We start from the raw sequence: 18,253 nt of genomic DNA on the forward strand, positions 1-18,253 counted from the left end.
CACGGCTTAATCGTTGTTTATATATATATAAGGCTCTCTGGACCAAAAAAAAAAGATCAGGGTAATGCTCTCTCCAATTTTTCAAGTGACTTTAAAAAAAAAAACATGCGCATGTGCAGGTTCCAATTTACTTGCAGATTAAATGCAGATGCAATTAGGTTTGATCCTCTGTTTTCCGTGATCTGACAAAACGTTGCTGGGATGTTAATCGCCCCCATTAATTGGATTGTCAAAGATATTGGGATCCTTTGCGGCAAAGTGTCATCACCTTGGGTTTGTCGGGCATTAACCAGAAAATGACAAACGCGACAACTTCGGAAAACACTCAGAATCACCCAAAAGGTTCGGAAGCAAAGCAATTAAAGCACGACATGTTTTAAGAACACGTACTTTCGCCACTGCGCTGAGCAATGAAGCTGTTGGTACGAATTTATCAACTTAGGGAAATGGTCTTCCCAGGAGAGTTCTGGCCCGAAACATGTGACAAAAAGACTTGGTTTAGATTGCAGATATGAACCATGGTGTCAATCATTTATTTAGTTGCTATTTTATTCGACATTCATAGTTTTCTTTTTTGGGGGAGGAAATGATAAATCTGCGAAAAGATTTTATTGGAAAATCTTGCGTAATGTGAAATAGAGCCCCCTCATTATACTGTCATTTGTGTCGTTACTGATTCATGGCAGGCTAAATAGTTTTCTAGTGTTTGATCAGTAAATGGTTTCCAATCAGATATCGATAATCAGATTCCCGCTGATTTCCCACAGAATCTTTTCCCGTATTCATTCTCCGTGTATAGTTCGATATGCCATATTTTTCCCTCTGCTTATCGAGACCAGTATGTTACTGAACGTTATCGACTTTTCGAAATTATTGTTTATCATTTCACCGTGGATGTAATTACGATCACACAGCCCAAAATATGATATGATTATTTAAACTGCATCGTCAATAATGAAACCTAGAGGTTGTAACTTCCTGAAAGTTCTGGCAGATTGGAAGGTCAGATCCGCGTTTATTCTGACTCATGATTCCCATATAGTCTAAAGATCCCATAAAAATATGAGAGAGAGAGAGAGAGAGAGAGAGAGAGAGAGAGAGAGAGATCCGACGAAAATTATGAGAGAGAGAAAGAGAGATCCGACGAAAATTATGAGAGAGAGAGAGATGCACTTTGCAAAATTGACCTTTCTAACTATCACTTTTTTACAACCATGTAACAGCTTTTGTCTATTTTTGTACACGTTGAGCATACATTTTGGACCATAACATGACAAAGCAATATTTAAACAGTCTCGGTTACACATTGTGTGGGTCAATTTACATTCTGACCAAATGTTCCAATTCCTACCACCTGCTGAAAAGGTAGATCAACGGAGAAAACAAAAGTAAAAGTTCTAAATATTTAGATCGATAGGTCTTTCACAATGGCAGAAGGTGCTGGATATACGATTTGTTTAATGCAACACAAACCATACAGCAAAGGTTCTGGAAATAACTATAAGAAATAAGGGCCCGTGTTAATTTGCAACGTGCCAACATTGATGCTTAATATACAGGGATGAACGCATGCATGTATCAGGTTTATTTGCTTTGGAAGCAATTAATCAGAAAAACAAATGTATTAGAAGTACAACGGAGACCCATCATTCCATCTTCATATACATTTAGCGAATGCATCTGAAACAACATGCATGCAATATTTGGGGGTTAGACGCAGAATGGCTCATATCGTCCAAAATGCAACATGATTGAGCATCTAAATGGTCGACAGAATTACTATATAGTGGCGGCCATTGCAAATGTTGCGCATCTGTGACTAAGCTTCCTTTGTTCTCTCCATGATAAAAGTTGATGCATGACCTCTATATCATAATTGATATCTCCAGCAGTCCCATAAAGATTGCAATGACTACAACTTTGTTGGCCTTTCACGGGATTCTTTTGTGGCAATAGTTTGTTTCATATAAAGCCATATTTTAGCGGTCCGCCGAGAGCTGCTGATGATGCTGTACAAAATTGGTTTCCGTCGCTAATAGTACCCCGTTCCTTTTATTTTCTGTATTCCTACGGTGATCCGTCATGCAATATCCAATGGCTCAGAATTCAATAACCAGCCACGCGGAAAGACAACCTGGCATTTGGACAGCTACGATATGGTCCGTAATGCATAGGTCCTTGTGATTCACCATAGATTTTATCATCCCAAATTAACGTCCAATTTCCCCCCAATATTTATCAGTATTCTGGTTTTTTCATCTTTTACACTCTGATGGAGCTCACTTGGCAAACTACAAAGAGTTCTTCGCATCCAGAAGAGAGCTATTGTAATTGTCAACGGCGAAGGCCAATAGTCAACGCTAGCATGTTTTCCCGTGACATACTGAGATGAATGACAACCTGTCCCCTGTTCATTGAAAAATTAATTGATTTTTGTTTATGTAGCGATTCTGGTTTTTGTAGAAATATGACTAATTCTTAATTGAATATTAATTATCCATGCAGGCAAATTTCTCCTCTATCTCTCTCTAAAAAAATCTCCTTCTTTAAATAAAAGCCACCAACTACTGAATTCTGGTACGTTCACGAAAAAAGAACATGGCAGAGCTGTTGAACTTAATTTTGGCATTAGAGGAATCTCGGTCTTATCTTTAGAAGTCTGTATAAAAATGTAAATTTTATTAAGGAAGGGTGCATCATCACGCTAGAATTCAGATTAGGTCGATTCCTCTTCACATTGCAAACTGACAGGGTAGAATCTCCCGAGTCGAATCGGGGGTTCTTTTTTCGTTTACACTTATCTAGGAATTCAACGACTTCTGAACTACACGATTTTCCCCCATGAAACTGCACCAAGATCTCTTGTTTTTGTAGGCAGGTAGCTTCTGTCTAGAAACCTAGCCAGGGGGGTGTAAATTACAAACAAATAACTGATCTCTAGTTTAACTTACAGACTCGTTTCAAAAATTTATACAAGTAAAGTCAATGAGGGGTGTGTATTACAATTGTTTAACGATCTACGTTTACGCTGAAAATGCAAAATAATTTGCTTTCAGGTTTGGTCAATGTTTTTTTTTTAATTTATTTAATTCGTTTGAATTTAACCACTATTTCATCCAAAAACTAGTACTATACTTGCAGAAACGAATAATAAGAACAGTGAACACAAACAGATATTCAATAACCTATGATTCATAATAAACATTATTATTATGATGATACGATAATAGTCAGACAAAATATGATGAAATGACCCAAATCATTGAGTTCATTCTAAGCTTGCCGTCTGATATGTCTGGAGTTAAAAAAAAATGCAACCGGGGGGACCATGTTTCTACAGCTCCATTTTTCTTTGTCTGCGGCGCCAATTTTCCAGTTTATTTCTTGTTAAGTGAATATTCAGTAGGGATTAGAAAAATTACCATAGCTAATCATGAAAACATCATTTTATTATGCTATTGGTTTTAGCAAGAAACCTGTCCATTCCCCAGCGCTAATAAAGTATGTAAACGAATCTCCTCGTAACTCGATGCCTCGTTCACCACAGATGTGCTTTGTATGGAAATTGAGATAAATGATGGAAGAAATGGAGGGAGAAAAAAATCTTTGAACTGTTCATTTATAGCTTAATACTGTATTTATTGAGATATATAGAGTCCATATTGATTTCCGAAAGTTGAAAAGAAACTTTATTACTCTTATTTCCGTCTAGTTTTTAGTCTGGAAAAATATATACACTTTGTTTTCGCAATCATCAGTCGATTTCCGAGCCGATCAACCACCAGAGCGATTAAGAAAGAGCCTCTTGGTCGGGGGACAATGGAGCGGATGGGATGCGGCCATGGTCGATTTCCTCAATAGGTTTGTCAATAAACCTGTTGTTTCGGACTAAGTTATGGGAGAGACGACAAGGAATCTCCGGGCTCTCAAAGCGTCTTCAAGGTCCGAGACGCCGCAGTCACGAGATGTGTGTTCAATTTGTATCCTCTCCAAATTACGCTTTATTTGATTTCGTGGACGTAATTTACAGAAGCAGACGACAGCCTCGATGTATTTTAGCTGGTGATTAAAAAAAGGTGGTTAATCAATGCCACACGACAGCCATTAAATAACGGGGGGATACCGACGTACTTCTGTTTTATTTCATTTTGAGGGCTGCTTTTTGTTCCATAAAGTTATAAAAATGATTTTTAAGAAAACGGCGTCACTTAGTGGAAAGCAAAGTTTAAAGAACTTTGAAGCTCTTCATCACAGATTATTTAAAAATACCCAGATGTACATCTGGGCTATGTTCTTTTTATGCCCCCAGGGGTCAAAAACATCTCAGCACGAAACCACCCTCATTTCTGACTCCTTCTCCGACTCAGTATGTACATCAGTTATCAATGGGACCGTCCACGGTGGAGTATTTAAATATACAGTAATAATTCAGTGTCAGTCATGCAAGAAAATATTAATAAACTCATAAAGTCATATGTTACCAAGTGCCACATTGTAAACTGGTCGGTGTAATTTCAAAGTTTACAATATGACACTGGAATATTGAAATATTTTTATTGTGCGTATTTTTAAGTTTTATAAAATTATAAAGAATAAAAAATATCTAGAGAGTTTGGAAATTAGAACAATTTTTGTTGTAATTATTTTTAACGGAAAGAGTGCAGCAATTAAAATTCTATACGTGATTGTAACTTTATACACAAATATTCGTGGATTCCGCAGAATGCAGATGGTGGTTCTGTCATTTAACTATTAAACATTGTGTAGATCCCCTGTGTATTCTTTATTACAGTGCCTGGGTGTTGTTCTTTTTGATACAATGTGTAATCAATCTGGGAAAAGTTATGCCAGTGTACTGTGGTGGTGGTGGTGTGTGTGTGTGTGTGGGGGGGGGGGGTGAATGTAAAAGGGGTGATTACATAATATCTGTAACCACTTCAGCTCTCCGTTCACCCATTCACTTGTTAGTCAGGGTTGTTTGAAACAATAATTTAAAGGCTTTTTAATGATTCACCCCTTTGAGAGTTGTAGAACTACAAACTTATGACATAATTTTATAATTTCTCGGAGACTTTGTGTGGCGTCGAGGAGAGGCAAAATGGAAGGTTAGTAGTGCTCCGTTCGTCATACAAACTATTAAACTATACACACACCTAATAAATTCCCATGCTTTAAAACAATACAAAGGATTTCTATTAGAATTTTTTTTCAGAATTTTCGTATGGGAATGTCGGAAATTACAAATTAAGATGTGGTTAATAAGTTAAGAACATGTACATAGGCTTTGATCCACTGGTGGTATAATTTTTTTGAGACTTACAAAAATATTATTACAAGTCATAAGAAAGAAATACCTCTCCGGCTATGTAAAGGGATATAATTAAGTTAATGCATTCTCAAATAGATCTCCAAACAAATTAATCTTTCCCGGCGGAAATGACCGTATGTAAAGGGATTCTCCCAAAAGAAGCACCTAGCTAATAAACCAACGTATGCACGTGTTATGATCTCGAAACAAGATATCTCCTCTAATCTCGCTTATCTCCTGACGGGAGGGATATGACAAGACTCATCAAAATTCTGGGGGCCCCCATCGCTTTACACCGTACAGGGGATCTCGTGTAAATGACCAGTGCAATCAGAGAGGGGGTTGATTGATTAGGTTAAGTGAGTCACTGGGAACAACATGTATAATACCCGAGCCCCAATGATGTTATCGCTAGGGTCCCCTGTTGCCCCATCAGATGCACGTGCTTCCCTGTTGTGTAAACTGGTCAATTGGGTCGGTGTGTGTGTATGGGTGTGTAACGAATTCATAACACTTACAATACAGCAGAGGTTAAAAAATAAAAAAATTCAGTAGTATAAAGCCACATATGCTGACAAGAATCCCCCAAGTCAGTTTATTTAGAACTTTTATCAACAGAAAACAGTCTTTCATTCCGAGTATACACAACTGCAAAAAGAATGTAAACAACAGCGGACAAGTCTTTAAGGGCTAAGAAAATAATACAAATTAAATTAATGGTGTTTCCGTGTTTTTTTTTAACTTCTTCACAAATAAATGTATTTTTCCACGGCGCGCACCTGTGTCTCACTCTGTAACTTCTTGGGATCTGGTCAAGGTTTCATTCCTGCATGCTTATGATTCTCTGGTATTTTATATATACACGGTATGAATGGGAATGAGCATGGGGACAAAAAAATATTTGTCTAGTAAACAAAACCGAGGTTTTAACAAGTAACCCTTCAGTTGTTACGACCCTGGGGGCACAAACATTGTGTCTACCACCCACTGGACCATGAAAGATGCACAGGGTCGGGGACCCCCTCCGGACCCAACTTAAGAAGGTTTACGGAGATTTATTGAATGTTCTTTAACACTTGGACACAATTATTAAGTAACTCAACAAGTTGGGCGGTGTTGCTTGAGAAGGAGACAGAATCAAATTTGTTCGCTCCAGTGTAACAATTATCATTACGTTAAAGCCCTACATAGCCACAGATGTATCATATCACAATGAGACCGACCTATTTAATTGTGCAGAAAATTTCCCCCATTCCATTCATTTATGGTTCATAACGGAGGGTGAAATCTAAGTGTGGTTATCAGGCGAAAAAATCTTTGAATAGATATAAAATGACTTATATGTGTATAACCTCAGTCCGTTATTAAAGAGAAGCACATACGCGGCCTGTATTGTGTACGTGTGTGCTTTGTCATAATATACACCGCTTTTCTTTCGATTATAAAAGGCATAAACAAATCAAACCACTTGCTGGGTGATTATTTCAACGTCTGTATATAAATATATTGAGGAGGCCAACCCACACACATGGTAAGTTCTTGATTCAAGAAACACACAACAGTCTTCATGCATTACCGGTAATTGATAAGAAAAATATATGTAAAAAAAAAAAATGTCTGGAGGCACTGGCTTCAAACTTACCGGAGTTTTCAGTTGAAATTGGATTCACTATAAACGTGAAAAGTACTACTCCAACTAGCAACATACTCAGGAATTAGTTTGGAACACTTGAATATCCATCACAGTGAAAAAATTAATAGTATAATACTTCAGAAAGAATGTAAAAATCCCTGGGAAATCGCTCGTTCACATTGTATATGTTTTCCTCGTTTCCTCAGTCTGACGGATGAAAAAGATGCACAAAAACAAACAGCGCGCGTGCGTCATGACCCTCCGTCTCCCTCAGCATCCAAAACCAAAAGAGGAACTGGCGTACGGCAGACGACCAGTGGAGCGCGCGCTGTAGGTAGCGGACATATACCTTCTCCGGAATCAAGCATCTGGTGGATAAATCGATTGATTTCACAGGACACGGTTTGACAAATACTATAGGAATCGGATAAGTTCGAAAATCAGTTGATAAATAACAAATATACGTGTCTAATGGAATCAGGCATGGAGGCAGAGCAATTAAGTTTAATCCTCTTCCCCTGTGCATGAATTTACCAACTTCATTAGGACTTCCATAACTGACTGTTAAGATATGTTGACAATGTGATATTAGAGCTATTTAAATGAGGTTTTTCTTTTCACTGTTAAAAACCCGAGCCGGAGTATATAGATGTGTTTAGGAACTGTATGCTGGCGTGATTAGGCCTCAGTGAAGATTTAATCGTTAATTCGTTAATCGCTGCTCCGCCTTCAGGTCATCATAAATCATGTATATATTTAATTTACTAACGCCAATACTTTCGTCGACAGATTAAATACTCTTATTCAAATCTTGACCTTACAACAATGTTACTTTATTAACAATGTCATACAGATGCGAGCAAAAGATTTGCAGTTATTATGAATTGAAACACCCTCCTCTACTCCGAATTAACCCCTTCCCTAAAATCAACCCCTCATTAAAGCATTCATGGACGCTACCCCTCCCCCCCCCCCCTCCTCCATTACAATACTGGTATCCGAAACTTAGATTCCTTGGGATTGATATTTGTTTTTGCAAATATCAAGGGACTTCAAGGGACTTTAATGTTTCGGAATATGTTGTCATATGGAAAATCCATACATTATAGATGTGCATGTTCCAGTCGCAAATGCGTGAAAGCTTCCGTAAGTGATGAAGATGAAATTAAAGATTATGGGAGCTGTTGACCTTTTTTTTATCACATACATAAATTTTTAAACCAAATGTGGTCAAGATATTTTCAATAGATTATTAAGGACAACAAAAGACCATTTCATAGTATTTCAAATTAATTTTTAATTCATCATTTTTTCCCATTTAATTATCATATCTTAACTTTTAGCTGCGCATGCACAGATTACAATGTAGACGAAATCAAAAAATATTTTTGGTTACAGAAATAGCATCTTTTTGAAGCAAGGGCGATCAAGAACTGAAGGATTGTGGAAAAGTACAATTATATATATATATAAAAGACCAGGAAATGGCAAAAAGGAAGCAGACAGGCCGCCAGCCTTCAACTGCTCAAATAAAATGGAAGTAATTAGATATAGGTACGCTTGTCTACGAACGCACGTACTTGTTTCTCGTGTCGATAGAATTTTCTTATGTAACTGTAATTTTTTTTTAATGTTGCATTTGGAGGATAGTCTGCACTTTATAATAAAGTAAGATTATTTTCCTATGAATTCAAGTTTTGTGCAAAAAATATATATACAATTTTCTTATATAAGATATACATAATATATCTATGTATGACATTTAGAATTTGTTTTTAATTTTTTTTTTCTTTTGGAGAGGAGGAGGGTTTTCATAGGATTTCAAGCAAATTCATTAGTTTTAAAATCAAGATTGTGGCACATAAACAGACAAACAGACAAGCAAGAAAGACTGATGCACTAGGAATTGAGTGATTTGTGAGTGTGTTTTGCAAAATGAATATCAATAAATAATTGGTGAAATGCGATAAGTTCACTTTACGATCTATCGTGTCTCCATGCCAAAATGGCGGTTCCATTTTCTCCACGAGAGATTCTGTAAATTCCTTTAAACCTTGACGAATGACAGAGAACACAATGTCGAGTGATTGATAAACGAAATCAAACAGTGAAGTCTCTTTTTACAGAATGTCATGGATTGATGATTTTTTTTTCCCGGAGATACTATCAACAAGTTACGATCGATCGACCAGATCTAGTTGAATATCCAAAAAATCTAAACATTTCCAAAACTCTATTTTGAATTCGCAAGGATAAAAAATGTCCTTTTTTACGGAAAAAAGAAAAAAGGAAAAAGAAAAAAATGAAAGCAATGAAAAACGGTCTGTTATTGATTTTGTGGATTCAGATAAATATATTGAGCATTAAAAACCCTCCGCGGGAAAAATATGTCTAAATCACATTTAATGATGAAGAATGTAAAATACTGTGGTGTGCGCTTCTTACGGCAACGGAATAGTTCGTTTGTAGAGGGAAAAATAATCTGGGTGACAGTAAGTTACGTTAGAAAGCTTCCGAGCCTCATAAGTAACTCAATTAGGGCTGACTTGTACGGCCCTAAATCACCATTTCAGAAGTAGAGGGATTTCTGGATTAAAATGCGCGTTGTGGAAAAAAAATCCATCGCTGATTTAATCCTGTCATTCCTTTAATAGCCAATGTTTTAAAGCAAATTTTCGCTCTATCGATTATTTTTTTTACTCTTCCGTTAAACTGTTGCTAAAAAGGATAAAATTGTATCAATGCCGCTAAAAAGTGATGAAAAGAGTGTTTTAGACGTCCTTGAGGTGATGGCTTTAGATATGGAAATTTTCGTATATTTTTTCTCAGTCTGATATACATGTAATATTTTTTAAAAATTTAAGTTAGAATTAATTATTTGTACAAGATAGAGATTGTCGTTGAAGAAGCAGGTCGAGGTCAAAATTATGTCAAGGTCATAAGATTAGCTCGCGTTGGTTAAATGTAATTCGCGCACTTTGTAATGAGCATCGTTCAAGAACAAAATACCGTAATTCAAATTCAATCTATTCTTTGAGATTAAGGAGGTTGGATTTTCAACAAATAAACCATCAGATCTGTTAAAAATCATAAGACATTATTCGCTTAGCTTATTAAGTAAAGAAAAAAATCATTCTTGAAAACAATTTCTGATTTTTCATATTTTCTGCATATCTACTTTAGAAACAATTTTGTTTGCTGCGAGAAAAAGTGGGGGGGGGGGGGGGGGGGGGGGCTGAACCCTCCCTGAAGCTATGTTCCTAATGTTTAGGTCTAACTTTGCTAGAAAAAAAGTGGAGGGGGGGGGGACTAAGCCCCAACCCCCTAGCCCCCAATCCCTAGGGCAGAAGTTTAAAAAAAAATGTAAAAAAAAAAAATTGCAAAACTGATACATTTCAAGCAAAATCCCATAGGGTCCTATGTTAAAAATTAACAAACTTTGAGATGACCTCTTAAACAAACGGTGTGGTAAATTTCCTAATTTTTTATATTAAAATAATAATTATATCAGTAGTAATTCATGTAAAAAATGTCATTCAAAAATCTAGGGCAGAACAAATTAGACCCGGCCTCGTTAATTGGGAATTTCTTCCGTTTAAAAAGAACACTGACTGTCAAGAGAGATAACTCTTTATGACTCTTTGGTAAAGGAGACGAGAAAGAAGTAGACACTTGCAAGGGACGCTTTGGTTTGAAATATAATTTTGTTGAAAACAGGAGATAATAACAAATGACTACTCCATATCAAAACTTCATTTTGTATTTTATAATCATTGTGTTACTGGGCGACGACTTTGCAAATGCCGGTTATAGTTATACAGCAGGAACACATTGTGTCAACTCTTCAGGCCCAGGAAATTCGGGTATCCATCGACATTGGATCTTATGCATTTATATAGTTTTACATATATGTGATACATAACGATCAGTTAATATCGTGCAAAATGAAATACGTGAACCAATACTAATGTATAAATTTCGAATGTTGAATGTATTATAATCATATTCAAGCTTTATGCCCTTGTAAAGATTTACGTATATTCTATGCATTTTTATTTGATTTGTCTCTCTGTTGTAACTAAAGATGTCCATTTCCCTTTCATCAGTATAATAAGGGTTATAATACGGATATGACATTTAAAATCAATGATCGTTTTTGTTATGTATAAAATTCTTTAACATCTTTGCAGATAACCAATCAAAATGCATTTCCTGTTTTTTTCCACAAAACTGTCTCCAAAACAATACATGTCTGGAAGGAACAGGGGGAAGAACATGCGAAAAATGTATAGGTATTTTTTTTTCTTTTGATACTGTAAAGTGTTGTGGCTAATCTAATATAAAAATAACATTGTTGGTAAAGTGGATTAACAGTGTTGCTGAAACTTCCATTTCATCGTCGGAAACCCACGTTCAGTCTCACTTCTCTTCAAGACGGACCGTTGGTTTCTGACGATGCTTCCGTTTATGCAGTCAGAGATTGTGAGAATTGTGTGAACTATAGTCTAGAACAGTACATTTTTTTTTCGACAGACAATTACAGACTTGGAAACTCCTGTATCCCATGTGAAGGTCTGCCAATTACCACCATCACTTTTGGAATTTATCTTTTACTCTTCATGATGGCCATCATAACAAATGGTTTCACTAACTCGCTCTGCACAAAAGTAATAATTCAATCGTCTCAATCCACTTAAGCTTTCATCGGAGTTCTTTTCTCGTTCCATAACATTTACATTTTTTTACACCATCTTTAAGAAGGTTGATGACACTTCTGTTTATTTCTTTTGCAGTTGAAAGTAGTCTGCCATTTTTTCCAGATGGTCTATCTGACATTTCTCATCAAGATCCAGTGGCCAGTGCTTATTCAGAAAGTTGTAATTGGCCTGGCATTCGTTACTTTCAATTCCAATGTTATCCCAATCAGTAAGAATGTCAAAATATTGTCGGCAACTTTTATTCATCACATTATTTCTGCTTTGCATAGAAATCAACAACAATTTTGTATTTTTGCAAGCTCAGCATATATATACCGTTAGCTAGATTTCTACACTGGTCAAGACTTCAGAGCTTGTTCGGTACGACCACCTACAAAGTTTTGTTAGAAGAAGTAGTTAATCTTCATATCATTCAAAAAAGTTTCACTGTTAGCATTTGTTACAGGAGAATAGTTGATATATTGACAGAGAAAGGGCTAAAAAACTTTATTTTTGATATACCATAAATTAAAAATCATTTGCTGGAGTTATTCATTATACATGTATACATCATGGAATATTTAACTTGGAATTCATTTAGAATGTGCAATTATTTTAGACTGGTTGACTGCAAGAATCATGCAAGATGAATGAGAAAATATGTGCATAATAAAAAGATAATAACATCATAATTTCATCTCTGATACTCTTCTTAGATCCAAGATCAGAGAGTGGGATTGGATATGAAAGTGATTTACAGATATCAGAGTCGATCAAAATTGCGTCTTATTTTTCAGAATGCCTGATACCCTCCATCTCCTCCTTGCACATACATTACCTGGAGTGGGGCAGCTCCTTCCTGATAGTGGTCATTACTGTCCTCATTACTGTCCTGGTGGACCGCAGTCTGGTGAGAGGGGTCAATAACACATACAGCGGTCTGTCTGTCCATCTGTCTATCCATTAGTCTGTCTGTCCATCCATGCATCAGTCAATCTGTCTGTCTGTCTGTTTGCTAATTCATGTTGTTGTCAATATGCTGCATCCTAGCAGTATCGGATAGCTACACAATGATGGAATTAGATATGAATAAAAGACCAATGATTGTGCAAGAAGAAACCTTTCTTATGAAATTAGATTTGATGCCAGCGGTTTTGTAACAAGAATTATATCTCTCAGAGACAGAAAGATGGATGAAATGAATGATTGTCTTAAGAATAGGATACAATTTTGTCTGTCCGACTGACTGTCTTTTTTTGTCAGAGCAGATTTTGTATAAATGTTCTTGCTGCATTTGATACTGGTAGCTATACAAGAAAATTGTTCTACTGTGGAAGGAGTCTGGAATTAGACATGAATGAAAGCTAGTCATTATATAACAGGAAACATTATTGGCAGTCGGCTGATGGATGGATGTACAGATTAACTGACTGACAAAGAGGTGCATGGAAACTTGTTTTCTTTGTATAAGTGCAGATACAACGAAACCAAGAAATTTAACCAAATGAAAATTTGAAAATTTGTCTGATTAACTGGTGATGTATTTGACATTTAAATAGCCAATTTCAGGAGAGACAAGCGTTTTTCTTTCATTTCTCCAGTTGGATTAGAATTTGACTTGTATAACATAGTATGAATCAGATAGATGGGCAGAAAAGATGCTAGAGTGAACACTGTAGTATTTCTGCACTTGGTGTTTTTTAGTTGTACAACTCAATTACTGTTCTGCATGCAATTCTTGGGAATCAATCATTGTATTTTATAAAAGGATCTTTTTACGACATGTGACAGAAAAAATGATGGAAAATGGCACAGCGTGTTCTGAAAATGACAGTGCAGTTCTCAAGTTGATATTTAAAAAAAAACATGAACCATATTCATGATTGAGAATAAAGGAACAATGAGAACTAATGGGTATTGGACTTTATCTAATTTATTCTGCGTGTGACACAGTGGAAATATGACTTCGTATGGAAACAATTCAGAATTGTCATGAAATTTCCCTAAGGTACTTCTCATATTGAAATCAAGGGTTGTCAATTACATAATGTAAAAGAAATTGGTATAAAACTAGAAAATGGAATAAAGAATTACTGGCAAACAAGAATATTTCTGTGGGGTAAAATTTTTGTGATTATTATGTAATAAAGCATTCTTTTGTAGGAAATTTCATAAGGAAATGATAAATAAACCTAATTTTTTGTGGTACCTCTAGAAGCTACCCAGGTAAATGGTGGTAGTAACAAACTTTACGAAAAACTGGTCTTCGCAAAATTTCCCCCTCACAAACACATTTTTGTTGTTACATTGTTCACATTTATAGTACATGTATTATCAGTAGATACATGCCTATGGACCATTTTGATCCTAAGTTATGCATGCAAACATGGAAAATTCTTAATTTTAACAGCGATCAGTAATCAGAACAGAGACAGATGTTGACCAGAATCAGAAGAAATGGGGTCGCCGTCTGATCTTCCTGCGGCTGGTGTTCTTTGTGATGGTCACGATGTACGTACCCGTCGCTCTCTCCGTGGTCCACAGTTCCCTTTGCTCCGGGGTGATTCCTGCAGTAAGTTATAAACACGAGTTCCTTTAACTTTTGGCGATGTTAAGAATATGTCACTAAAACTGAACAAAAAACTGAGAATTGCAATGGTAGTTATTGAATACTGTAAATAAACTTTAAATTAACGTGAATTTTATTTTGCAATTAAACAGTGAAAAAATGGTTTTTGAGATTATTTTTTGATTAATCATAGATCTAAATGAATACACGATACATTAAAAGACTGGTTTGCAGGAACACCTGTTTTGAATTTATGAGGTTCTGTGAACCTTCTGAGAGTTTTTCACATGCGACTAAAAGTTTGTTTATTGTAAATATTAGAGTTGATGCATGCATGGGTATTAAAATTAGATGCTACCAGGTAATATATGGTATTTTTAAAATGGTTTCTAGTACATGTACTTTCTACCCAGTAATTAGAATCCAGTTTGTTAGAAATTATTTTATATTTGATGTTCTATTAAATGATGAACTTTAATGAAACCATTGTACTTATTGGCGAAGATGTGTCAATGTGGACATGTTATAAGTTCTGCAAATTCTATGCACTTTTTTCTTATTCTCTCAAGAAATATACTGGTACACTTTTACTGACAAGTGCCAGAGACAAACAGTTCATTATAAACAGATTTTTGTATATCAGATAGGTTACTAACAAGACTAGATATAAGGGGAAATGAAAATGACCTCTCGATCTGTATCAGTGTGTAAATTTGTTATAAGATGTTTTACTGTACCGGTATGTCGAGAAAACTGGTTATCTGTCAAAGAGTGAAAGTCTTTATTTCTTATTTCAGAATGACATTTTTCTGTCACTTATGAAAATATAGCATTGTATATTTTTGGGAGTGTTGAAATAGCAACATTTATAATTCATTATGTTCTCATTTAACACAGAAAGTAACCCTTAATACTGATGAAAAAGACAATGTATTTTTCTACCTGCAAGATGAATCATGCACCCAGGTGATTTTCCAGGTAGGTAATTGACAAGCTTCAATATACTGTAAGATAAATGTGAGAGATAATTGACAGGAAAATCAATTCTTTAAAATACAATGTAAATAAAGACAATTTGCTTTTATTGGTTGTGTAATTCAACAATTTTAGTTTTCCCTAGATAGTTATGGTTCATAAAATAGTAATGTTTATTAGTTATATCACGAAGTGGATCTTGAAATTTACAAGCTGGAACACACTGTTATATGTTTTAATGTGATATGACAATTAAAATGAATTTCTTTGTTTAATTGATGAAGTACGTACGATACATAGTATTTTGATATCTTCCTATACAAAACTGGAGGCTCGATCATTTTTCACTTTTGATGAATTATTTTCAGATATGGAAAATAAAATTATTTTCACTGCATGTTCAAGTATTTTTTTTTACATTTTTCCCACACAGAACCTACAGTTTTTCGGGACCCTGTTTCTGCTGTTCTTTGTCCTCCTGATTCCCTCTCTCACCGTTTTTGTGTCGCTCAGACAGAGGCGATGGCGGCTGCTGTCAACCATCAATCAACAATACAGGTGATTTCCAAGATGTGTATCAGCTCCCTCTATCCTTCATTAATGTCCATCTATTCATCACTGGCCTCTGTACCATATATATATATACATGATGCTCACTGTGCTTGCCACAAGGAATCATTCTTTATTGTAAACTGCAAAGAACTAGCGTAATAAAGGAGCTATTGATTGTACTCATGTAGAAATTATCAATTAAAGCACAGGTATTGGTACATCACAGTACTCACTATGAGATATGAATGCAGAATAAAAACACCTCAAATTTCAAATAATTCTTAAACAAATAAAATAATTTAGGAGTTTAGTTCTTTATGAAAAGTAGTAAAATCATAATTTCATTTTTTTGATACTTTTTTCATATCATTGGGAAAATGTATATTCTGATTCTTTTCAGACCACTGTATGAGTCTTACCGGTCACGTTGTTGCTTTTGGGAGGCACTGCCTATGATGAGGAAGCTACTAAATATTGCAGTCACAGACATCTATCCATTTAGGTAAGCAATAGACGTGGTTATAAACACAGTATATTTGGCTATATGCTTGAATATAAAAGAAATCCCATGCATTCAGTAGTCAATTCATTTTAAAAGGAGTAAAGTTAGTGATTTTAAAAAGAGTTATTTACTTTAAACCAATGTATTCACAAGATTCACAAGAGCCTCCTCGTTGCGAATATTTCTTGCCGCAAACTAGTCTTTGCTGTATAGTGTTATATTAAAACGAGTGTGGTTAAAGCATGGTCACGAAAAACATTCATTGCAAATCAGTTTTTCTCCAATAAATTGCAAAATTAAGTTGTCGTGAATAAAAGTTGGTTTCAAGTAACCTTCATCCCACCGTAACAAATATAAAATAATCCATTCAAGACTTAATTAGATTTACATTTTTTATATGCATATATGATTTATTAAACTTTACCTTTAAACATACTAATTGGCCTTTTTGCAAAATATTTAACCATATTCTCTGTGCTGGAGAGTGCACATTCAGATTAATTTATTAATTTGTGATTACAGTGTATTTGTCCAGTGCCTGATTCTGTTGTCAACTACTGGTCTATATTTCTTACTTCTCATTCTGCTGAGGCCATACAAGTAAGTCAGTTTGTTCATGTCATATGAATATAAGTGGTTATTTTGTTGCCTAGCTAACACTTGAAAATGTTGGAAAATGTCTTTAATTAACTATACATACCAGTTCTTTGTTTGATACCAATTTCCATAGCCAATTCACTATTTATATACATGCTTTCTTTCACCAGACTACAATTTTTGCTAATTGAGGTTTAGAATGAAAGTACTTTCTTTTGATACCTTTAATAAAGAAAATTGTAAATTGAACTGAGAGAACTAATGAGAAAATAAAAATACATTTAAATATTTATGTTAAATGAAAGTTCAAACTTTATAAATTGTAAAGAAATTTGTTATAAAAATGTTGATTTTTGTCATCACTCATCTCTATGGGACTCAAAATCAGTTCGATATATCCATAAATTCATTATATCCAAATTCATTACAACCATAACATTTGGCAAAGATTTGTTATGAATTTTATGCGGGACTCAAAAAATAACTTGGCTATATCAGAGATTTCGCTATATTCTTGTTTGTACCAAATGAGTTTTACTGTATGCTTTATAGTATACCTTCACTTGAAAGCAATATTGACTTTAATTTTGTCAGTGATATACAAGTTTACCTTCTGACAGCCAGGCAGACAAAAATTGGTCAAAGATCTCTGTACAAATGTCATTAACATGATAATTTGAACATTTGCTTTACAGAGCTGTCACTTGGGGGAGCCGAAAAACAGAGATTCATACATTTTTTGAGGTACGGGGTAAATTTTCATATTCACTGTAATAATTCATCATTGTTTTTTTAATATATCATTTTAACTGAAAGCCATTGATTCTCTGTCAGAAATAATAATGATAGAAGATGTTTTGAAAAATTTTCCATGAAGATTCAGTCCACCTTGACCGTTGGCCTGATGCAGGCACTGCCTCTCCTCCTGACCCTGGGAGTAAGCAGCCCCACCCTGGAGTACCTGGTCCTGGGTTGTATTGGGTTGACCACGGTTATTGGCTTGGTCATGATCTTTATGACTCCTATGGAGAAAGATGAGGGAATGCAGGTTTGTGAGCTCTTATTTGAATGTTTTATTCTACACACATAGCATGCTTGGTCTTTTATTTCAAAAGTTGATACAAACTTATTTTTCTAGTCTGAAATTATGCATGATTGCATGTGGTTTTACAAATTCATAAAATACAAGGGCTGTTTTGTCACACATTACAGTTATTTTAAAAAAAAATTTGAAAGGTTAAAACTTAAAAAATATTAAAAGGATAAGCAATTTTTTACTTAATAGCATTGATTACCAGTAAGAGGTTTTACTGGTTATATCCCAGCAAGAATCTTTCCTTGCTGTTAAGTTGTTTAAGGATTCCTTTTTTTGGGGGGGGGGGGGGGGGGAATGTACAATGTACTTACCAGTAGGCATTTT

General features: G+C 35.1%; 2 protein-coding genes across 9 annotated transcripts in view; one reads left to right on the forward strand and one right to left on the reverse strand.

Annotated features, from left to right (window-relative positions):
* LOC105344808 (receptor-type tyrosine-protein phosphatase kappa) overlaps positions 1–7,489 on the reverse strand; it is a 31,098-nt gene extending 23,609 nt beyond the window's left edge. For 6 of the 8 annotated variants that reach the window (XM_066066818.1, XM_020073899.3, XM_011452696.4 and 3 more), the window contains exon 1: positions 6,951–7,488. In XM_066066818.1, the coding sequence (XP_065922890.1) occupies positions 6,951–7,014 (64 nt within the window). In that variant the 5' untranslated portion in view covers positions 7,015–7,488. Of the gene's footprint in view, positions 1–6,950 lie in introns of all 8 variants that reach the window. The other 2 variants (XM_011452699.4, XM_011452698.4) reach the window with 1 other exon arrangement.
* Positions 7,490–10,582: 3,093 nt separating this feature from the next.
* LOC105344839 (uncharacterized) overlaps positions 10,583–18,253 on the forward strand; it is a 40,449-nt gene continuing 32,778 nt past the window's right edge. The window contains exons 1-12 of the mRNA XM_066066819.1: positions 10,583–10,804; positions 11,132–11,233; positions 11,475–11,608; positions 11,735–11,867; positions 12,436–12,548; positions 14,049–14,210; positions 15,105–15,185; positions 15,616–15,740; positions 16,135–16,236; positions 16,759–16,836; positions 17,529–17,577; positions 17,711–17,881. Coding sequence (XP_065922891.1) covers positions 10,672–10,804; positions 11,132–11,233; positions 11,475–11,608; positions 11,735–11,867; positions 12,436–12,548; positions 14,049–14,210; positions 15,105–15,185; positions 15,616–15,740; positions 16,135–16,236; positions 16,759–16,836; positions 17,529–17,577; positions 17,711–17,881 — 1,383 coding nt within the window. The 5' untranslated portion in view covers positions 10,583–10,671. The remainder of the gene's footprint in view (positions 10,805–11,131; positions 11,234–11,474; positions 11,609–11,734; positions 11,868–12,435; positions 12,549–14,048; positions 14,211–15,104; positions 15,186–15,615; positions 15,741–16,134; positions 16,237–16,758; positions 16,837–17,528; positions 17,578–17,710; positions 17,882–18,253) is intronic.

This window comes from Magallana gigas, chromosome 7 (assembly GCF_963853765.1).
Source record: "Magallana gigas chromosome 7, xbMagGiga1.1, whole genome shotgun sequence".
In the NCBI taxonomy this organism is placed as follows: Eukaryota; Metazoa; Mollusca; class Bivalvia; order Ostreida; family Ostreidae; genus Magallana; species Magallana gigas.